The sequence below is a fragment of the Mesoplodon densirostris genome, chromosome 9, assembly GCF_025265405.1.
Source record: "Mesoplodon densirostris isolate mMesDen1 chromosome 9, mMesDen1 primary haplotype, whole genome shotgun sequence".
NCBI lineage: Eukaryota > Metazoa > Chordata > Mammalia > Artiodactyla > Ziphiidae > Mesoplodon > Mesoplodon densirostris.
In genome coordinates this window covers 19,023,349-19,048,101 of record NC_082669.1, presented here as the reverse complement: position 1 = coordinate 19,048,101, position 24,753 = coordinate 19,023,349, and the positions used below count along the sequence as shown (strand labels likewise).

At 35.0% G+C, this 24,753-nt stretch overlaps 1 protein-coding gene across 1 annotated transcript in view; it reads left to right on the top strand.

Annotated features, from left to right (window-relative positions):
* The window catches only part of COG5 (component of oligomeric golgi complex 5), a 283,477-nt gene that overhangs the window by 138,684 nt on the left and 120,040 nt on the right, over positions 1-24,753 (top strand). Inside the window, exon 8 of the mRNA XM_060108035.1 lies at positions 19,650-19,815. Within this exon, the coding sequence (XP_059964018.1) occupies positions 19,650-19,815 (166 nt within the window). The remainder of the gene's footprint in view (positions 1-19,649; positions 19,816-24,753) is intronic.

The window sequence follows — 24,753 nt, the reverse complement described above, 5'->3', positions numbered from 1 at the left end:
TTTGACTTCCAGTACTTAACTGTTGTAATTAAAAATAACTGAATGTCAGTTACTGTTTTGAATGAATTTTTAAAGTTGATTATCATATATATAATGAAAAGTGAACAAATTATAGACATACATGTAGAATGAAATACAGCAGTGTGAACACACCTGTGAAATTAAAACCCAGGTCAAGAAATAGGACATTACCAGCATTCCTGGAGTCTCTTCACTCCCTCTCACAATCACTCCTCTCTCCTTCTTTCCCAAAGGTAGCTTTTATTCTAATGCTAGAGTTTAGTTTTATCTGCTGCCAATCATGTTTCAACTCGCAGTCTCACTGTGAAGATAAAATGCTTATACTGTTTAAAAATAAGATACTTGTCTACACCGAATAATAGAGGATACTTTATTCTCAAAGAAATATTTAAGGAATTCCAAGTCAATTTTCAATTAACATGAATATTTCTATAGAAAATGGCTTTAGCCCAGCTCATTTAGTTGCAGGAAGCAAGTAACATTTCAGAAAGTGCAGTATCACAAGATTTTTGTATTTGTCTAATGTTCCTATTATCACTACATTAGAGATTTAAAACTTTATAAATACTGTTTAGTATTTTTTACCTGTGAAGTTTTTATTGCTATGTATATATATGCATATATCTTTAATTTATGCAATTCTTAATAATTTACTGTATTTTAGAGTCATGGAAATGAAAACTAATAATGGCAGAAAGGAAGCAATATCACAGTTTGTAGAACTAAAATACTATTTTTAATAGAGAGGGGGGATTTTAACACAAAGAAATGGTTACCTTTAAAGGCTTATTTTTTATTGTATTCTCATATATTTAAAGTGGGAAAATATTTTCTAGGATAGTTGTTCCTAAGCAAACTTATTTTAGGTATGCTGCTATTTTGTGTACATTTTAAAATATAAATTTATTTATTTTATTTTATTTGGCTGTGTTGGGTTTTCGCTGCTGCGCACAGGCTTTCTTTAGTGCGGCGAGTGGGGGCTACTCTTCATTGTGGTGTGCGGGCTTCTCATTGCGGTGGCTTCTCTTGTTGCAGAGCACAGATTCTAGGTGCGCGGGCTTCGGTAGTTGTGGCACGCGTGCTCAGTAGTTGTGGCGCACGGGCTTAGGTGCTCCGCGGCAGGTGGGATCTTCCCAGATCAGGGATCGAACTTGTGTCCCCTGCATTGGCAGGCGGATTCTTAACCACTGCGCCACCAGGGAAGTCCCATGTGTACATTTTAATAGTTGTCAAATATGACTTTGCTTCAGTTTTTAACTCATAGTGAAATTAAATTGTTAAACTTTTAAGGAACTAATATTCCCTAAATATTGATAGTGTTGTTATATTTTCAGACTCTAAAGTTAGTCAAAAGATTATTTAAGTTGGTGACTGTTGTTGTTTAGCCAATGGCCTGTATGTAATCAATGAAATTAAGTTAGAAAGGTAAAGAAGAAAAAAATCTAAAATATTGTGTGTCTACATGGGTAGGTGTGAAATGATCTGCATAGAACCAGGGAGCTTTAATTTTGTTGTATGTTTCAGGGTAGATTAGAGGAAGGTAGATTCTGCTCAGTGGATGGGAATATTGTCTCTTTGTAGGCTGTATATATTATTTTATCATAGTTTGTTGACATTAGCCATTAATATTTTCCAATTCATTAGTCTTGTTAAATTACATAGGTATAACGTAACCTTCTGAGTATAATTTGGCTTCCTCCATAATTTTCCGAAAGGGAGAAAATGTACCGATTTGCCAATATTAACATTCTGGTTCGTTTCACAATTTTTACAATAGTTATCATGTGTAAATGGATATTCGTGTTTATAACATCATTTATTTCTGAATTTAGTCATGTGTGTCTGTCTCCCTCAGAGCTGGGTACTCTGCGTTATTTTCACAAAGTCAGGTTTCTGGCTTTGCAGAGCTGAGGAGATTAAACCCTTATCAGTCATGATGTCCCTGAGATAACGTTCTTGGGAAGCAGGATGTTTTAGTGGAAAGAGCCTGTGTTTTGGAGCCTCTTTCCTTTTCCTCTTAGAAAGCAACAAGTCAGAGGTGTTATCCAGCTGTGTCAGCAGGCAGTTTGGGAATTAAGGATGAAACCAACCTTTATTGAATGCCTCTTCTCTGCCAGGATTTGTGTTAGTCACTTTACATTTGTTATCTCAGTCACAGTGACAAATATGTGAGGAAGGTATAATTATCCACTTTTTATAGTTAAGGAAACAAAAGCCTGGAAAGGTTAAGAAATTAGCTGTAGATTACTCAGCTAGCAAGCAGTAGAGTCATGGTCTGCAGTGCTTGCTCCCCCTCTCTCTTCAATAGAACCAAGCAGTTTATTCTAATTTTGTTAAATAATTACATTTTAAATCATTTGAAAATTCGTGAAGCAATTTATATTGAAAAGGGAATTTTTAAAGTGTTAAAATTTCTTTGGGAAGCCTCCATGTGATGACTAATCTTAACCAGTTCCTCAGTATTCCTCAAAATTGTTACGTTTCTCTGGCCAACTTTCTTTTTTCCATTCTCTGAAATGACTGTTTTAGACTCTCCACTTTCCATTAACCTTACCCTCTCACCCCACATACCAACTAAGGTGGATGCCCTTAATTTCCGCTTCACAGAGGTGCCTCTCACATCACCTGTACTCTGGATCCCGTTTTTCTTATCTTGTTTATATTTCTGTCTCTCATATCTTCATCCTGTGTCTTTTACTTTGTTTCTTCTCATCAACATGTAAATATACACCTTTTATGCCACTCTCCCCTGTGTTCTCTATTTCTCAGTCTCACAAGCTTTCTTTTAGTTTTTCACATGCCCATTTTCCTTCCTCCTTTAGGGCTTTCATGTTCTTTTTATGCCTGGAATACTCTTTCCACTTCCCATTAAAACAGATGCTGCAGCTTATATCTATTTGATTCTCGAAATATATTCTCCCATTTATAAGAAATAATTGAAATTGTTAAATATATTGTTAATATTTATTATCTATAGACTAAAACAATAGCATTTTAATTTTGAAGTAATATTGCATTCATGAAATACTATACAATTTCATAGTTTATAGGCTCATAACCTGAATAGAGATGTTCAGTACACAAGGAACTTTTGAAAAATTAACATGTCCTTACTTGCATTTAATAATCAACTTCTGACATTAATTTGGTTTCTCAAAAATATTAGTGATCTTCTTTTATTGAGTATATAGTTGGGACCATCATTTTTAATATCAATTAATTGTAAAACTTAAATTTACTAAAAGAAAATTAGTGTAATTTCTTTTTGTAGCATTCTTTTTCCAAAACCAAAAATTTTAAAATAAATGCAGATAACTTGTTTTTGATCATTACTGTTTTTTCCCTAGTTAATTGCTTAAATGTGCTGTATTCATTTGTAGGTTTTAATAGCTTTGTAGCCTTACAAAGTCTCCACTACAGTTTTACAAAATTTGTGTCTTGGAAGACATCAACTAAATAATTATGTAGATACTAAGGAACTGTTTTTTCTTCTTACAGTAGAAAAGTATAAGTAAACTTCTGACTTCACAAAGCCATATTAAGTCTATATGGAAAAGGTTTGTAGTGATACCACTGCCACTTTCTTTACACAATGTTTGGAAGGATTGATGACCCAGAGTTCATCTTCTGGTGAAGCATACCATTATCATCACATTAGAAAAACATTGGTCAATTTGACAGGCGTTGTTTGTCCCAAACATTGGGACCATCTGCAACTCTTCCTTGATTCCTATTTCTCTTTTTTGCTGATCCTGAGAATCTTTCATTGAAAGAAGCCAGACAAAGAAAGAGAGAACCTTACTGTATTTTCAAGATCACAACAGACTCCATTACCTCAAGCTGTAACTAGCTTTCAAAAATAGGTGACAGAGATTTTGATCTGGATGAGTTCCTGCATCACCATAGATACCAGGCCCCCACAGTGAAATGATTACATTTTAATTAGAAAGATGGCTTTAACTTGTGAATTATAAGCTTTTCCAATAAACAAGTGCCTGGCTTTCTGGAGGTTCCCGGATGGAGGAAGATGATGTGCTTATATGTCTTTAAAAGTCAAGGAAGAGGGTCTTTCAGCTCTGTGCTGGGCTGTAATTTCCCCTGTTGTAATTGTTGTCAGTACTGGGAGGCAAACATCCACGAACCTGCCTTTTCCCTAAGTCAGAAAGCCTCCTCTGTCAGGTCCACACAGAGTACAGGTGCTTATCAGTTGTCAGCTAAAAGTACCATGATAGCATGATCTAGACAGAGTCTCTCTAAGATGACAAAGTAGAATTGAAGTTCACTAAATAAATGTCTACATAGCATACGGGAAGTGATTATGATGTTATGAACCCCTTTTACTTTTGTAGTTAAAAATTCTGAATTGTTTTTAGCACAGAGAAGGTACCAATTCAAATGTGTTGTGTTGAAGATTTATGGAAGTTAAGCATTTTCTCAAACTCCAAAAGGAACTTCCTGGCTAAGTTGACCCTGTTGATTAGTTATGGTAGTTCAGCATGCAACAAGTCTTTTGTGATCCTTTCTTCTCTATGTGCCCAACAAACACCAATAGTAGACTCAATATCAGTTGATTTGTCAAGCTGAATATCTGCTTTAAGAGGTCTAGCTTTCCTATTGTTAGCTGCTAGTTTTCCTGGCTGGTCTCATGAATTCTACAACAGATCTCATCATTTGAATCTACAGAAACTCCTTTTGTATATTTGGTCCGAGTGTTTTTGCATTTACTAAATAAAAAGTTCCAGTAATTTTTCAACTCTTGTACGAAGCATTTTTCCTGACACGCAATAAATAATTTGAGGGGATGGGTGAGATGGGTGAAGGGGGCCAAAAGATACAAACTTCTAGTTACAAAATAAATAAGTCATGAGGATATAATGTACAGCATGGCAACTATAGTTAATAATACTGTGTTGTATGTTTGAAAGTTGCTAAGAGAATAGATCTTAAACGTGCTCACCACAAGAAAAAAGATTTTTATAGCAATGTGTGGTGAAAGATGTTAACTAGACTTATTGTGGTAGTCATTTTACAATATATACAAATATCAAATTGTTATGTTATATACCTGAAACTAATATAATGTTGTATGTCAATTATACCTCAATTAAAAAATATGTAAAGGGTGATTATAGTAAGAGCTCTTAAAGTTACACAGATCTAAAGGTTTCATGTGTTTTCTTTATTTTACCAGCCTCAGTGGATAATTTGCCACCTGCCCCTCATCTGTTTGCTCCTATCACTGTTAGCTTTCCTTAGATTTTAAACTGATCATCTAAATGTTTTCCCTAAAGCTTAATTAGTCTTGTTTAGCATGTGCTTACTATTTTTTTAATATTTTTTTTGAGTGGGAATTAATTTGAACGCTTATTTAACATTCTAAATCAAGGATTGGCAAGAGTACAGTCTGTGGACTGTTTCTGTATGGCTCAAGTGCTAATTGTTTTTACATTTTTATATGGTTGGGGGAAAAAAAACCGAAAGAGCAGTATACAGCAGAGACCATATGTAGCCTGTGTGGCCTCCAAAGCCTAAAATATTTGTTATCTTGCCCTTTAAGGACCTTAAATGTGTGCTTTAAATGGTTGTATTTTCTTCATGGTGGGCGCTTTACTACTTTCCTTCCTTCCATCCTTTCTTCCTCCCAGCACCATTTCCTCTTTTGCAATATTTTAATTATCATATGGTGTTTCTGTGTGTTTTTATTTTATGCCAGATGTGAAGTGGTAATATTTTCTCATTTCTATATTATACAGTCATGTTATTTTCTTTCTTTTTTTAAATTAATTAATTTTATTTTTGGCTACGTTGGGTCTTCGTTGCTGTGCGCAGGCTTTCTCTACTTGTGGCAAGCGGGGGCTACCCTTTGTTGCAGTGCACGGGCTTCTCTTGTTGCAGAGCATGGGCTCTAGGCACGTGGGCTTCAGTAGTTGTGGCTCATGGGCTCAGTAGTTATGGCTCATGGGCTCAGTAGCTGTGGCTTGTGGGCTCAGTAGTTGTGGCTCGCGGGCTCTAGAGCACGGCTCAGTAGTTGTGGCAAATGGGCTTAGTTGCTCCGCGGCATGTGAGATCTTCCAGGACTAGGGCTCAAACCTGTGTCCCCTGCATTGGCAGGCTGATTCTTAACCACTGAGCCACCAGGGAAGCCTCAGTCATGTTATTTTCTTTTTCTTTGACATAGTCTCTTTCATGAACAACCCACAATAACATTGGTTGCTTTGTTATTTTATTGCTATCTTGCAGTGTAGATTCACATCTAGTTAACTGTCTGCTTTCAGCCTTAAGTTCTTTTGGTGTTATTGCTTTCCATAGTTTTTCAGGTCACTGAACTGTGAATAACTTTTTCATTAACTGACTGAATTTCCATTGTATGTCATATAGAATTCTGTCACTACTCTTTGGTTAAAATTTGGTAATCACTCTTTAATCTTTGTGTAAGTTGTTTTCCATTTCTCAAAAATTCAGAACTTTTGTACTTGGTTAACTCTATTTTATTTTACTCAATTTATATAATCTTATGCTGGCTTTTTATTAGAGTAGTAAATACTAAAATCTTTATTTTGTAGTTTGGAAAAAAATGAAGAACCAGGCAACCACTTTGCATCACTATGGATTAATTTGCATTAATTTTTTATATAATTGGAGTCATACAGTGTGTTCTTGTGTGTGGCTCTATCCATTTAACATAGTTATTTTGAGATTGATTCATGTTGTGTATATTGGTAGTTTGGTCCTATTTTTATTGGTAGTTAGCATTACATTGTATTGAAGTACATTTATCTGTTCACTTATTGACAGGCATTTGGGTTATTTCCAGTTTAGGGATACTGCAGACAAAGCTTCTATGAACAGATACATGGCTTTGTGTCAGCATGTTTCCTTTTTCTTGAGTAAATACCTAAGGCAAAGAATGGTTGGGTTTTTGCAAAAGAATGATATGTTTACTTTTTACTTTTTATAGAGGCTGCTAGTTCCAAAGTGGTTCTGTCATTTCACATTCCCATATCAGCAGATTAGAATTTTTGTTCCTCTAGATCCTCACCAAAATTTGATGTTGTCAGTCTTTTAAATTTTAGCCATTTTAATGGGGGTATAGTAGATTCTCAGTGTAGTTTTAATTTGCCTTTTCTTGATTGCTGATGTGACCAACTTTTCAAATGCCTAATAGTGATAGGTCTTTGCCTAACATTTAAAGACTTTATTGTCTTCTTATTGATTTGCAAGAATTCTTAATGTATTCTGGGTACCAGTCTTTTGTTATTAGTGTGAATTGTAAGTATTTTCTCCCATCCTATGGCTTGCCTTTTTTTCTTTCAGCATTGTTATTGAGGTGTAATTTACATTTGTGCATTTAAGCATATAGTTTGATGAGTTTACTAAATTTACACATTTGTGCAACCATCTCACAGCCCAGATTTTTTTTTTAACTGCTATCACCACAAAACATTTCCCTCCTTCCTGTTTGCAGTCAGTTCTTCCTCCCACCCCCAAACCCAGGCAATCACTGATTTGCTTTCTGTCTATAGAGTTGCTCTTTTCTAAAAGTGTCATATAAATGGAACTGTACAGTAGGTAATCTTATGTATTTAGCTTCTTTCATTTAGCACAGTATTTTATTTAGGTTCATCTGTGTTGTTGCAAGTACAGATAATCCTTTTTACTGCTGAGTAATGTTCCAACCTATGGATCTACTCACTTTGTTTATGTCTTGATAGGTTGATGGACATTCAGTTGGATGGACATTCAGTTGGTTACAGTTTTTGGCTATTAGGAATAATGCTGCCTTGTTTTCCTCCTTGACATTGTCTTTTATTTTTTATTTTTATATTTTGGATCGTTTCTTGTTTCTTTTAAAAAATTTTTTAGAAATTGAAGTATAGTTGATTTATAATATTATATTGGTTTCAGGCATGCAACACAGTGATTCAATATTTTTATAGATTATACTCTATTTAAATGTATTGCAAAATAATGGCTATATTTCCCTATTCTGTACAATGTATCCTTGTTGCTGTTTCTTGTTTCTTGATCAGTCCTGCTAGGGTTTTATTAACTTTATTAATTTTTTTCAAAAGACATCATCTTTTACAAAGAGCAAAATTTTTTAGTTTTGCTACAGGCCGGTTTATTCATGTTTTCATATGCATGTTATATAAGAAATTTTTGCCTACCCTAAAGTTGGAAAGCTTTCCTCCTATGTTTTCCTTTAGAAGTTTATAATTTTATGTTTTAAGTTTAATTTTTATGTACAGTGTAAGGTTCATTTTTTTCCTCATAGACATATTCAGTTGTTCGAGAACCTTTTGTTGAAAAAGATTATTTTTTTCCTTCACTGAATTACTTCATTGTGAATTTGCATATATTTTGGCACCTTGAGAATATTTAATTCTCTGTCAGTTTTTCTCCTAATGGTTTTAACATCTGTTGATGATTTTTGCCTAAATCTTTTTATTTTTTTCAACAGAGATTGTGAAAAAGTCATTTTCTATTTTTATTATTAGTTTATATTTGTTAGCCGTGATTCTTTTGTAAAGAAGAATTTTCACTCATTAATTAAGGATATTTGGTTACCCTGAATTGAAGCTCCTTTTTAAAATGATGGATAAATGTTTAAATTTTGCATTTTTTATTACCAATTTACAGAGTAATGAGTTTATATAATAAGTCACCACTCAAGGTAGCAAATGAGGCATACTTTTGTTCTCCTTTGTTTTTCTTTTTTTTTTTTAAGTATTGTTATAGATTCATGTTTCCGTTCTTTTTTTTTAGAATTTTTTTTTTTTTTTGGATGTGGACCATTTTTAAAGTCTTTACTGAATTTGTTACAATATTGCTTCTGTTTTATGTTTTGGTTTTTTGGCTGTGAGGCATGTGGGATCTTAGCTCCCCCACCAGAGAGAGCACCCCCTGCATTGGAAGGCGAAGTCTTAGTCATTGGACCACCAGGGAAGTCCCTCATCTCCGTGGCATGTGGGATCCTCCCAGACCGGGGCACGAACCCATGTCCCCTGCATTGGCAGGCGGACTCTCAACCACTGCGCCACCAGGGAAGCCCCCCTCATGTATTTTTATGTATTGTGTTTTAATCAGTTTGGTACTGGATGAGACTGCTAGTGCTATAACAACAAGCTAGACCAACAGTGGCCTAAATAGATACGGATTTGTCTGGTTGTGGGTGGTGCTAATATTGTTTCAGCCTACTTCACAAGCATGCAGGTCTTTCTTTCCATTCTCCCTTCCTTAGTGTCCCCTTACTTGTCACGTCATGGTCACAAGATAGCTGTCACACTGCAGACATTAATCCATGTTCACGGAGTGGAGATGGGGCAGTGCCAGCTGCCAGCCAAAAGGCAGCATTATAAAATCCTTTTTCAAAATTGCTCCAGTGGACCCATCCTTATGTCTAATTGACCAGATATGGGTCTCACGGTCACCCCAACTGTCAGGAGGACTATGCAAGCAAGTATCTGGAAAGAGGAACAGAATTGTAAACATTGGCTTAAGCTACTCAAGAACTATTGCCTGCTGCAGTGCACATTGCCACCCCTGGAGAAAATTAGAATTTTAGTAATAAGAAAGAAGGAGGGAATGAATTTTGGGGAATACCTAATAATGCCTGCCATAAATATCTTTGGTAAAGCACAGAATGACTAGAATTATTATATTGTATTGCTTTATTTAAAAGTAAGCACAGGCTTCCCTGGTGGTGCAGTGGTTGAGAGTCCGCCTGCCGATGCAGGGGATGCGGGTTTGTGCCCCAGTCTGGGGGGATCCCACATGCCGTGGAGCGGCTGGGCCCGTGAGCCATGGCTGCTGAGCCTGAGCGTCCGGAGCCTGTGCTCCGCAACGGGAGAGGCCACAACAGTGAGAGGCCCGTGTACCGCAAAAAAAAAAAAAAAAAGTAAGCCACGTATATACATTTAAGTTAAAAATTTATATTAACAGAGTGAGATTTGGGTGCTTGCAACATTAATGTCTCATGATTACTTTTATTTTCCTATAAAATACATTTTATTATTAAACATATTTTTAGTGTCCTTGAAATATTATCTGCTATTATCTTATAGGATGGGAATATTATTCTAAGTATTGGCATCATTTAAAAACTTTTACTTAATGCCAAACTGTAGATTCATATAGACTGTGCTCTCAAGATTCATTTTATAAAGAATTTGGAAGTTAAAAGAACCTTTTTCTGTGTATTGATCATCTCTTTACCTTCTCCATTTTTTAGGCTCTTTGTGTTATTACTTCTTTTTTTTATAGAACCTTCCTCTTCCAGTACATGTTCACTTTCATTCTTTTGTCTCCTTCTTTTTCTTTTTCCTCTCATTTTCCCCGTGCCTTTTTCTAGCTTTCTTTTTTCCTGCTGCTTTTCAAAAAGGGCTAGAATAAAGGTGATTTTTGGTTGATAAGATCATACTGTGCTATTAAATGTTCTTCTTAGTTTCTTAATTTCATTTGGGTTTTGCACTGTTGACTGCTGATTGTTAACAGGTTCTGATATAATCATATTAGGTTAGCTGAGAAGTACATATCAAGCATTAGTGGGCTCCATGCTATTGAATCAGAAAAGCCACTGGTAAGCTCTGGATCACAACCGAGGTAGCTAATATAATTCTTGCCTTTAAATTACGTTATTTAATGCGATTCTCTCTTCCTTCAGTACTTGTAATCTCCCATGGGGCTCCATTAAGTCTTCAGTGTTTTAGACATGTCATAGCTTCAAAAAAAAGTGTCCAGTATATGTATCATGTTAGGGCACACAGTTACTATAAACTGCCTTAAATATTTTGGCCTATTACATACTTGTTATGTATAAGATGTTGTGAATTTATTAACACTATTCTGGAGAAATAAAATATTTGGATCTTAGAATTCCTCAGTTATTGTGCATGATTAAGGTGGTATGCTTTTTTTTTTTTTTTTGCGGTACACGGGCCTCTCACTGTTGTGGCCTCTCCCGTTGCGGAGCACAGGCTCCGGACGTGCAGGCTCAGCAGCCATGGCTCACGGGCCCAGCCGCTCCGTGGCATGTGGAATCTTCCCGGACCAGGGCACGAACCCGCGTCCCCCACATCAGCAGGCGGACTCTCAACCACTGTGCCACCAGGGAAGCCCAGTGTTCCTGTTTTGGCAAGCTTTTTAGGGATCCTAAACAACTGTGTTTCCTTTCTGACTGTATTCTTGTGCGGTTTTATTTTCCTCCCGTGTATGCTACAGAGTTGTTGAAAAAGAACGAAAAAATGACATCATCCATATTTGTTTCCAAAGCAAAAGAAATAATTTTAATTTAGTAAAGCAAATGGTTGTGCCATCTCCTGAAATGTTTTTGAAGATGTAGAAATCTGTCTTGACCTACTACTTATGAAGTAGATCTACTCTATTACCTGGTCTTTCATCTCATTTTATATTACAGTTTCTGAAGTTGGGAAATTTCATATATGGTTAAGTGATTTATTGAAGGTCACAGTGATAATTTGTAGAAAAATTGCTCCTAGAACATTGACTCTCTCATTTAAAGAGAAGACATTGTCTAGAAGACATTGCTACCTTTTCAGTAGTTTATCTCTTTCTAGAAAGTGTGGCCTTTTTCAAATGTGGTTATTTTGTTTTGAGATCTCTTACAGATACCTGCAAAACTGGTATATCTGGAGATTTAGAGACAAGTGGTGACAGGATGACCTGTTGCAGAGTATAGAATAGGGAGTGAAGGGGCCTAGGCCTAAAACTGGCCTGCCAGTAACCAGCTATGGGCCTGTCCTCTTGGTACCTTAGTTACCTAACTGTGAAATGAGCATTGTAATAGTTATTCTACTTATGTTCTGTTGACAAAAGAAAATTAATGGATATGAAGGCCATTTTAAGCATTACTGTCTAGGGGAGAAGGCATCTCCATGTAGTATACTGTTTCCACAGATCAGGGTGGGACATGGAAATGAATGCAGACCTCCCAAGGGCACAAAGTACCGAGAATGGGTCTGGTTTTGTAAAGACGGGCAGTTGGGTAGGTGGTGTAAGGAAACAGAGAAGTCCTAGAGCTGATCCTGGAGCACTGAGAAAATAGGCCCACAAAGCAGGCAGTTCCAAGATGAGCAGTGAATTGAAGTGTTCGCATTGTATTTGCAAGGACTACCTGTGGGATGAGAAAGAGGATCCTATTAAGGACAATTTATGATTTTAGTGATTTAAACTCTGCTAAAGTTGGGATTTGCAGCAGAGAGTGGGGAGCCAGGTGAGTGAGGCAAGGAGTTGATTAACTGTTTGCCACTGAATTAAAACCATTAAACTTCCCAGAGAACACAGTGGCCCAGGGTACTAGAAAAGAAGGAATTTCTTCATGGGCAGTTTTCAGGGAGACTTTAAACTTGAGGATATTGTATGCAAGCAAGATTGGCCAACCTGTTTATTTATTTGTACAGAAAGGTAACATAAGTACAGGTTGACACTGACCTGTAGGTTGGTAGCAATCATGCTGAGGTTTTATCAGTTCTCATTAAAATTCAGAATAAAAACAAGGTAGTGACTTACTCTGAGAACTTCCCCCCTATTTTTCTTGTTATTTAAGTAACCTTCCTTTTATGAAGTGATGATAGTAGATAGTGAAGTTTTAAAAAATGTCCTTACTTATTAGCAAAGTAAAAAGATAGCATTTATTAGGCATTCTTACTTACTTTTAAACTTTATTTTACTGCTTAAAGAAAATCAGACTTTAATTGCTACTAACGGTTATTTGCAAATAACCATTGTTGTTTGGAAAAAGCATGAACTTTAAAAGCAGACATTTTAATGTTTGAATCCTTGCTCTGCCATTTATTCTTTGTTGTCTCAGAACTTCGGCTAACTTCTCTATTCCTCAGTTTCCCTGTCTTTCAGTAGAGAACAGTACAACTATTTTGAATGTTTTGTTGGGGAAGATTAGACCTCATGTGTATAAAGCCCCTAAAATAATGCCTGGTTCATAATAGGGCCTTACTGGATGACTACAGTAGAAAAATTAGGTTTATCACAGTTATCCAGATTCCTTAGCCTCATTCCTAAACCTATCAAAGAAGATGAAATCCAAGCATATGTGTTTTTTAAATTGTGATAAAATATACATAACATGAAATTTACCACCATCAGTGTTCATTAGTGTTAAGTACATTCACATTAATGCTCATCCAGTCTCCAGAAGTCTCTTCATTCATCTCGCTGGACTGAAACTCTGTGTCCATTGAACAACAACTCTTATTCCTGTCTGTCCCTCGGCCCCTGGCAACCACTGTTCTTCTTTCTGTCTGTGAATTTGTCTACATATGTATAGTCTTCATATAAATAATACATAAATAATATTATCTTCATAAAAAGTAATCACACAGTAATTTTTTGTGTGACTGGTTTATTTCACGTAGCATAATATACTCAAAGTTCATCCATGTTGTAGCACGTGACAGGATTTCTTTCCTTTTTAAGGCTGAGTAATATTTCATTATATGAATACATATTTTCTTCATCCATTCAATGGATATTTGGGTTGCAAGCATATGTATTTTTTTTCCTGTTGCTCTTAACCCTCTGCATTGATTTCCTAGGGTTGCTATATCAAATTACCACAAACCAGGTAACTTAAAACAACAGAAATTTATTCTCTCATAGTTCTGGAGGTTAGAAATCCAAATTAAGGTGTTGGCAGGGTCAGTCTCCTTCTGAGGGCTCTAAGAATCAATCATTCCTTGTCTTTTCCTAGCTTCTAGTGGCTTCAGTCAGTGCTTGAAGTTCCATGGCTTGTTAACTGTGTCACTTCATTCTCTGTCTCTTGTCAAGAGACCTTTTGCACTGTGTGTGTCTCTGAGTGTGTTATTCTGTCATAAGGACATCAGTCATTGGATTTAGAGCTCACCATAATCCAGTATGACCTCATCAACTTAACTGACTACACATGCATTTAAATAAACTAATGTTACATGAACTCTATATAAGAATTGAAAAAGAGGCAATGCTTACATGATTATTTTATAAAGCCAGTATAAAGTTCAAATCAGGATAAGGATATCATAAGGAGGAAAATTTAATAGCTATCTTTCTTGAAAATTGATGCAAAAATACTAAACAATTAGCAAATGTAAGTCAGGGGTATCTAAAAAGGGTAATTTATCGTGACTAAGATGGCTTTAGTTTAGAAGTGTAATGTAATTTCTTCAGTAAAGGAAAATAATTGATGATCTCAACACATAGAAAGAGAGAAAGCATTTAATAAAGTTCAGCATCAATCTGTGTGTAAAAATTCTCTTAGCAGACCAAGAATAGAACTTCATTAATCCACTTTTATCACCTTTACTCAGCAGATTACTGACTCTCCTAACCAGGGTTATAAGAAAAAGCAATAAAATGTAGAAGGACTAGAAAGGAAAAAAATAAAGATTATTCAGAGATAACATCTTATGTATAGCAAATCCAAAACAATCTACAAATAAACTAATTAATGACTGAGTTTTGAAAGTTTGGTAAAATTCCATTTAGAAAAATCAATGGTGTTTTTAATATTATAGCAACAGATAAACAGAAAAAATTTTAATTACTATTTATAATATCAAAAAACATCAAATGTGTAGGAATAATAAAAATCAAAGATATGTAAAATCCCTTTACAGAAACTATAATAATATTAAGAGGAATTAAAGGAGACCTGAATAAATGAAGAGAGTTAATATATTCATGGATTGGAGAGCTCAATATTACAAAGACTTCCATTTTTTCTAATTTTATCTGTAGACTTAGTGCAAACCCATAGTTCCACAGGCCTTTTTGTTTTAAATGGAAATTGTCAAGCCTGTTATAAAATTTATATGGAGGTACCATGAACCAAGAGTAGCCTATATCAAATTGATAAGAACAGAGGCAGAGGACTATCAAAACTTACTTCAAAGCTACAATAATTTACACAGGTGAATTAGTGTAAGGACAGAGAAATGGCACAGAATTGATGGTCCAGAAACAAAAACACATAAATGGAAACTTGACTTTTTGCAGAGGTAACCCTTGAGATTGAGGAGAGAAAGATTATCATTTGCTTCTTTGTTTTCTCAAATAAATTGTGCTGGGTCAATGGGATATTCATACAGAAAAACACTAATCTTGGCTCTTGTCTCACATTATGCAGAAACTAATTCCAGGTGGATTGTATATCTAAATGTGAAGGGTAAACCGATAGAAGTTCTGGAGGATAACTTCATGAAAGAAAAATATTTTCATGATTGAAAGACATCTTCATGAATGTGAGATGGGAAAAAAAAATTTTTTTCAAACAGGATACTGAAAGTGCTAACCATGGACAATAAGGTCAATAAAATGGCCTGCATTCAAATTAGGAACTTCTCTGCCTTAAAAGACTTCTTAAGAGTGGGAGAACATATTTGCAGTATATACAGTCATCAAAATGATAATACCCAGAATATATGAACAACTTGTACAAACATGTAAAGGACAAAAAAAGAGGGCTTCCCTGGTGGTGCAGTGATTGAGAGTCTGCCTGCTGATGCAGGGGACACGGGTTCGTGCCCCGGTCCGGGAGGATCCCACATGCCGTGGAGCGGCTGGGCCCGTGCGCCATGGTTGCTGAGCCTGCGCGTGCGGTGCCTATGCTCCGCAACGGGAGAGGCCACAACAAGGAGGCGCCCGCGTACTGCAAAAAAAAAAAAAAAGAAAAATAGACAAGAAAGATGGGGCTTCCCTGGTGGCGCAGTGGTTCGGAGTCCGCCTGCCGATGCAGGGGACACGGGTTTGTGCCCCGGTCTGGGAGGATCCCACATGCCGCGGAGCGGCTGGGCCTGTGAGCCATGGCCGCTGAGCCTGTGCGTCCGGAGCCTGTGCTCCGCAAGGGGAGAGGCCACAACAGTGAGAGGCCCGCGTACCGCAAAAAAAAAAAAAAAAAAGAAAGATGAATATGCACTTCACAAAAGAATATGTCCAAATGGGTAATTAACAAGCAAAAATGGATAACTCCTTAGCCATCATGGAAATGTAAATTAAAACAATTGTGCTCACTCAAAAGTACAGATAAAGTTAAAGAGGATGATAATTCTAAATTTTGGCAGGATTGGGGAGCACATATTTCTGGTCAGGGTATAAGTTGGTACAATCACTTTGGAAAATTGACCGAATCTACAAATACTAAGCATACAAATACCATATGATCCAGCAATTCTACTCTTAGCCAACAGAAATGCATATACATACGTTTACTAAAAGCTGTGTGCTAGAATGTTCATGGTGGCATTATTTAAAATACCTAAAAAATGGAAATAATGCAAATGTATGTTAACAGAAGGATGGATACATAAACTAAAGTAAATTTCCACTCTGGAATACTCCACAGTGGTGAAAACGACAACTGCTACATACAACAACATGGATGAATTTTACAAATAAGATATTGACTAAAAGGAGCTAGACACAAAATAATACTTTATGGTTCTATTTATGTAAAATTCAAAAACAGGCAAAACTAAAGAATGGTGTTAGAAATTATGATAGTGATAATATTTGGAAAGATGCAGTTGGGGAAGCCACAAAAGATTCAGAGGTTCTGCTAATATTTGGTTTTGTGGTCTAGGTGGTAGTTATAGAGGTTTGTTCACTTTGTGATATTTCATAAAGCTATGCCTACATAATGTGCACATTCCTCTGTATGTTAAAGAATTTAATTTTAAATTATCATTTTTATAGTTTCCCAACTAAAAATGATAAGTTTATATTAAACTATGAATATAAATAACTGGCATTAATAGAAGAAGTGGTCATGTTAATTAGAAAGCTTAAAATTACATCTAGAATTTTTATAAGTAGTTTAAATTATAGTTACTATAAATATTATGTTAGATGCTTTTTTACTGAAGTATAGTTGACGTGTAATATTATGTTAGTTTCAGGTGTACAACATAATGTTTTGACAATCAGATACATTACTAAATGATCATCACGATAGGTCTTGTTACCATCTGTCACCATGCAAAATTATTACTGTATTACGACTATATTTCCTATGCTATACATTGCATCCTTGTGACCTACTTATTTTGTAACTGGAATTTTGTAACTCTTTATCCCCTTCACCTATTTCACCCAACCCCTCAATCCCACTCCCCTCTGGCAACCACCAGTTTGCTCTGTGAGTCTGTTTGTCTTTTGTTTGGCTTGTTCATTTGTTTTGTTTTTTAGATGCCACATATACGTGAGATCATACAGTATTTGTCTTTTTCTCTCTGACTTATTTCACTCAACATAAACCCTCTAGGTCCATCCATGTTGTCACAGATGGCAAGATTTCATTCTTTTTTATGGTTGAGTAATGTTCCATTGTATATACTGCATCTTTTTTATCCATTAATCTATTGATGACACTTAGGTTGCTTCCATATCTTGCATGTTGTAAATAATGCTTCAGTGAAATAGGGGTACATATATCTTTTTGAATTAGTATTTTTGTACTCTGGGTAAATACCCAGAAGTGGAATTGCTGGATTGTATGGTATTATTTTTAATTTTTTCAGAAACCTCCATAGTGTTTTCCACAGTGGCTGTACCAATTTACATTCACACCAACAGTGCATGAGGGTTCCGTTTTTTCCATATCCTTGCCAACACTTATTTGTTGTCTTTTTGATGATAGCCATTCTGATATTGGATGCTTCTTTAATAATGCACTGTACATGTTACTGTTTTGAAAGTTTTTGGTAGTCAATAATTTTTGGAGTAGAAACATACAAAGACTGCTCCATTTTAGCTAAATCTTTCAAGTAAAATATGACTTTAAATGTTTTCAATTAACATACACATATAACTTCCAGTGTACATTCACTGTAAGCTATTGAAGTTACAGAATTATTGTTAAGTTACTGAAACCCTGTATGTTGAGAAGCTGTGCTTTTCAGATTCTTTGAGGATAATAAAGGCAGTAAATACAATTTTATACTATGTGTCTATATTCTAGTATCATAAGGTGAAGATATTCTTTGAAATTGCTCAGGTAATGCTTTCTTAGATTATATAGACATTTGAATAGTGATAAGGGAAATTTCTTTACATCTGCCTAATTTTGATTTTTGATATCTACTAAAAAGTGAAAAAAAAATCACTATGCATGGAATGGAACTAACAACAACCAAAGTGCTATACCCCATATTTTCAGTTAATGATTTTGTATGAAATAGCTTATTTTCTCCCCTTTTCTTTGTTATAGTACATTGATACAGAATTGACAGTATATATTAGAATAAAATTCTATTATAATCATACAAGTTAAAATTTTTTCATTAAAACATATTTTAATATGATACAATGTGCATTTGCTTCTCTTTCTTGTTTAATATTAAAAATGTCTAAAATGGGTATCAGTATTCACCAACCATGTTTCCTGATATTGTCTTTAAGCTGTCTTCTCTGCCTCTGTGTGTGTGTGTGTGTGTGTGTATCTGAGGCATGTACTATTACACCAGTAGATTTCAGAAATAACATTTTGTGTTGTTTATAAACTTAACAGTCAAGAAAATGTTAATGAAATAATCTAACTTTTTAACTATGTGCCTTTAATAACAGACACTGAATCATAAGTGAAAGAGAAATTTAAGCTATTTGGGCCTGGACATATATGTTGATGTACAAGATCTGCCTTGTTAATTCAGTCATTTACTTAGTGACACATCCAGCAACCTATTTATATCACTATGGACTTAATCTACTCATAGATGGTATTTCTACTTCCCACCTCATTGCTTACCTCTCTCTGCTTCAGTCACTCTTCTCCAGCCACCATTATGACCTAATTGCTGTTTCACTAGCTACCAAGCACATTTCTACCTCTGCACTTTCACTGATACCTCTGCCCAGATCTGTATTTCCCCATATCCTCCATAGATTTCATTATATGTAGGTCTCTGTTTAAATAACACCCTGAGATGCATTCTCTGACTCTTCCCTCCATAATAATCCACATCATTCTCTATTCTTATTCCCTGCCTCCTACTTTATAGCGTTTATCACTACCTGATATTCTCTTACATTTACCTTTTATACATTTCTCAGTAAATACAAGATCCATGTGGGCAGAGACTCAATTGTTTTATTTACTACTGTATTTCCAGCACATAGAAGCAAGATAGACCCATAGTAAGCACTCTATAGATATTTGTAGTTTCAGTGAATGAAGGAAGGAAGGAAATATAATGAATAATAGTATCAGTCTGCATAGCTCAGCCCTCATTTGACTCTGCAGAATTCATTTATTTATTCTCTAAACAAATACAGGGTTGTTGTTAGTTCCAGCATGGCTCTCTTCATAGGGATTGGGGGTAAATTTTAAGTAAGCCCTAATAATATAACAGATTTTAAATTGTGTTATTATCCTTTAAAGGAGGAGGAAAAGGGAAAGGGAGGAAATCATACACATGGTATTTAACTTTGTCTTTTAGGAAATAAATAATGACTAAAAATGATATTTGTTCCAAATGCATTGTCTTTGTTCTTGTCTGTAATAATTTTAAAATATTGTAGTAACTGCTCAAGTACCACTTAAAGTTATAGAGTTATGTTGTTTGTGTTTGTTTTCCTATTTATATCTATTCTCAACTCACCCCACCACCACCTTTTTAAAGAACCCAACCCAGGTCGGAACAGCTCTTCAGGTTTTCCATAATCTTGGAACTTTGAAGGATACTATTACCAGTGTCATGGATGGATATTGTGCTGCTATAGAAGAAAATATCCACAGTGCATTAGACATCAAAGTTTTGACTCAGCCTTCCCAGTCAGCTGTGAGAGGTATGGATGTGGTTTATCTTTAGCTTCTTTATTTATTTATAACTGAAAAGTCCTTTGAATAGTATGTGAAGCATTCAAGTTTCAAAGTAATCTAACGACTCATTTTTTAGTAGACAGAAAATGAGAGAAGAAATTATGTTTTAGAATTTATTTATAACTTTTTTGTCTAATCAGTGAGTTGAACTGGCCAATTGGTATATTCAGAACTTCTAGATAAAATCTGTAAACTGTGGCTTCATTTAGTTCAGAGGAAACAGATGCAAGAAAAAAAAAAGGAGCATATTTTTCTTTCTGAAATCCTTATCCTCACATGTACTTCTTATTGAGGCAGAGAATATTTTTTAAGGAAATACAGTCTCTACTTTATCTTTCTGGACTTTTGTATAATTCTCATACTCAGGAGCAGTAATGGGTAAATGTGGAGACAGAAGCTGATAAAAGCTTTGGGAACATTACAACTATAGCAAAATCTAAAGAAAACCAGAAACAGGTAGATTCAAGGTAGCAGTCCCAACCCTTTTCCTGCCAGAAGATACCCAATGATGACATTCACATATATAACACACTTCATAGACACGAAAGACTACATGTTCTGTGTACCTCTCATTTTTCTAAGCAACACCAACTTTGCATTTCTCTCCTTAAAATCTTTCTTCTCTCCTGTTAATATGGATGGACTGTACTTGCTCCTAGCAGAGACCAAGTACTCTGCTTTTGCATTAGATCCCATCACTCAAAGGCGTTGCTTTCACAGATCCCCTCTCTCTACCACATCATCAGTTTTTCCTTTATTATGTCTCTTTCCCATCACATACAATCGTGCTATTTTATCTTCTTCTGCTTAAAGACAGTCAAACAAATCTATCTTGACTCAATTTCTTTCTTGTTTTACCAGCTTATTTTATTCAGACTATAGAAAAATTACCCAAAGTGTTGTCTGTACCGCTTGCCTCCAGTTTTTCTCTTCTCATTTTTCTATTGAACAAGATACTCTAGTTGTCCTTAAGAATAAATAATACATGTAAAATTAATAACAGTTCTTGATATAGGGCTAATACTAAAAAATATTTGCAGTCATTGATTATTATTTTTATGTTTGCTATATAAACATAACCTTAAATAACACAGAATATATGTCCCTCATAAATAATTTGCACTAGATAGAAAGAGATAAAAGAATCTTAAATCTTAAAGGGATTTTTAAAGGTTAGCCCTAGCCTCTGAATAGGTCTGTATTAAGACCATCCCAGAAGGAGAGCTTTGAAAAGAAATTGCCAGAGGAGATTTTACTCTCAGCTTTTCCCAGCAATTATTCTCAGAAAGTTTGATCTAATGTTTAAATTTCCAGAAGCAGTTTAATCTCATTCCCTCTTGTGTTGTCAAGAATAGGAAAAAAATGAAAGCAATTATTCACATCCTGTCAGTGCTAATGTATGCTCCCTTTTTCTGAAAGAATAAAGAGTTTAAAAGCCTTATTATCATCTGTTGAGGAGTGGATACCATGATTTAATGTAGAAACCCTACTCTTTATTATTTTTGAAAAGAATAATCATTGCTATTTTTATTTTTTAAAATGTTACGTTGGCAGGATTAATGTTAATTGCCTGATCTTGTTGGTTATATTGAGATTATGTAGTAGAATGTCATTTTTGTTGGAAATACACATTAAAGCCTTCAGGGGTGATGGGGCCTCATGTCAGTAACTTATTCCCAAATGATTCAGGGAAAAATATTTTTTACTATACTTTAAAATTTTCTATATGTGTAAGATTGTTTCAAAACTTACAAAATAAATAACATTATAATTATACAGGAACACGTTACCCAAAATATATCTAAAAGCTTATAATTCACTAAGGAAAAGATAAATAACTCAATTGAAAAAATAGATAAAGAATATGAATAAGCAGATCACAGAAGAACATATCCAGTAAACATGAAAAGATGTTCAGCCTCTTTTTAGAGGATATGAACTAGTTATTAGGGAAAAACAAATGATGCAAGATACTATTTCTCAGTCATGAGGTTGGCACATCTAAATCTAAAACAGAACTAAATGTTGGATGAGGGCAGAAACTCTTGTACTCTGACTGTAGGAGAATAAAATGTTTCAAACATTTTTTTCAGTTTTATCAAACTGCTCACTGAGGTTAAAAATGGGTATACCTTATGATCTTATAATTTCTCTTTTAAGAGTAAACCCTAGAGAAACTCTGGCACATATGTATAAGAATTTTTATTACTATTATTCATAATAGCTAAACATTGAAAACAATCTTTCCTTCATTGGAAAAATGAATAAACTTGCTTATTTGTTAAGTAGACTACTATACAATATTTAAATTTATAAATTTTATCAGTATAGATAATTCTCAGCTCCCTTACATGAAAAAGCAAGTTGCAGAAAGATACAGTATGATACTGTATTTAAAGCATGAGAACATGACAGATGGTGCTATGTATTGCTTTACATACAGGCAGATGTAATGAATGTATAAATATATGCCTTGTAATAATAATCATTAATTTCAAAATAACATGAGCTCTGGGGAGAAAGCAAGGAAAATGAGACCAGGAACGAAGGGATATATTTAGGGACCTTCACTTTATTCATTCATCCTTTTTAAAAATTTTATTTTTTAAGACTGTTTTTTAGAGTATTTTTACGTTCACAGCACAATTAAGAGGAAGGTACAGAGATTTCCTATATACCCTCACCCCCATGTGTGCACAGCCTCTCTCATGATCAGCATCCCCCAGCAGAGTGAAACATTTGTTACAGTTGGTGAACCTGCATTGACATGTCATAACCACCCAAAGTCCATAGCTTACGATAGGGTTACTCTTAGGTTTCTACATCTATGAGTTTGGATGAATTTATAATGAATGACGTATTTCCATCATTATAATATCAAACAATATTTTCATGGCCCTAAAAATCATCTATGCTTCGCTTATTCATCTCCCCACTCCCAGCCCTGTCAACCACTGATCTTTTTATTGTCTCCATAGTTTTACCTTTTTCAGAATGTTATATAGTTGGAATTCTACATCATGTAGCCTTTGCAGATTGGCTTCTTTCATTTAGTAATAAGCATTTAAGTTTCCTCCATTTCTTTTCATGGCTTGATAGCTCTTTTTTTTTTTTTTAGTACTGAATAATATCCATTGTATGGATGTACTACAGTTTATTTATCCATCCACCTAGTGAAACATCCTGGTTGCTTTTAAGTTTCGGCAATTATGAACAAAAGCTGCTGTAAACATCCTTGTACAGGTTTTTGTGTGGACACAAGTTTTCAGCTCCTTGGGGTAAATACCAAAGAGCACAATTGCTGCATTGTGTGGTAAGAGTATGCTTAGTATTGTAAGAAACCACCAAACTGTCTTCCAAACTAGCTTTACCATTTTGTGTTCATGCCATCAGTGAATGAGGGTTTCTGTTGCTCCCTATCCTCACCAGCATTTGGTGTTATCACTGTTCCAGATTTTGGCCATCTAATAGATATGTAATGGTATCTCAGTGTTGTTTTAATTTGCATTTCCCTGATGCTGTAAGATATGGATCATCTTCTCATATGCTTATTTGCCATCTGTACATCTTCTTTGGTGAGGGAGGTGTCTGTTAAGATATTTGGCCCATTTTTTAATTGGGTGTGTTTCTTACTGTTGTAAGAATTTTTATTGTGGGTAGGAGTTTTTTCAGATGTGTCTTTTGCAAATATCTTTTTTTCTAAGTCTAAGGATTGTCTTCTAATTCTCTTACTTGACTCTCCCAGAATAGAAGTTTTTAATTTCAATGAGGTCCAGCTTATCAGTTATTTCTTTCATAGAACATGTCTTTGGTATTGTATCTAAAAAGTCATTGCCATACCCAAAGTCATCTGGGTCTTCTCCTTTGTTATCTCCTATGAGTGTTACAGTTTTGCACTTTACTTTTAGGTCTGTGATCCATTTTGAGTTAATTTTGGTGAAGTATGTGAGGTCTGTGTCTAGATTCATTTTTTTGCATGTGGTTATCGAGTTATTCCAACATGATTTGCTGAAGATTCTACCTTTGCCGAATTTATTGCCTTCGCTCCTTTTTCAAAGATAATTTGACTATATTTATGTGGATGTATTTCTGAGCTCCCTATTCTGTTCCATTTATCTATTTGTCTTTTTTGATAATACCACATTGTCTTGATTACTGTAGCTTTATAGAATGTCTTGAAGTTGGCTAGTCAGTCTTCCAACTTTTTCTTTTTCTTCAATATTGTGTTGGCTCTTCTGGTTCTTTTGCCTCTCGATAAAAACTTTAGAATCCGTTTGTTGATATCCAAAAAATAACTTACTAGAATTTGGATTTGGATTGCCTTGAATCTATATAGATCAAATTGGGAAGAACTGACATCTTGACAATATTGATTCTTCCATCGATGAACATGGACTATTTCTCTATATACTTAGTTCCTTTTTGATTTTGTTCATCAGAGTTCTGTAGCTTTCCTCATAAAGATTTTGTACCTATTTTGTTAGATTTATTTATACCTAAGTATTTCATTAGGCCAGGGAGTAACATACATGGTATTTTGTTATCAAATTCAAATTCCACTTGTTCATTGTTGGTATATAGGAAAGCAATTGACTTATGTTCATTGACCTGGTATCTTACAAATAATCACTGATTAATTCCAGGACTTTTTTGGTTGGTTCTTTCAGATTTTCTACACAGATGATTGTACCATCTGCGAACAAAGACAGTTTTATGTCTTACTTCCCAGTGTACACCTTTCTTTCCTTTTCTTGCCTGTTACATTAGCAAGGACTTCCAGTATAATGTTGAAAAGTGGTGGTGAAAGGGGACATTCTTGCCTTGTACCTGATCTTTTTTTTTTTTTTGCGGTACGCGGGCCTCTCACTGTTGTGGCCTCCCCCATTGCAGAGCACAGACTCCGG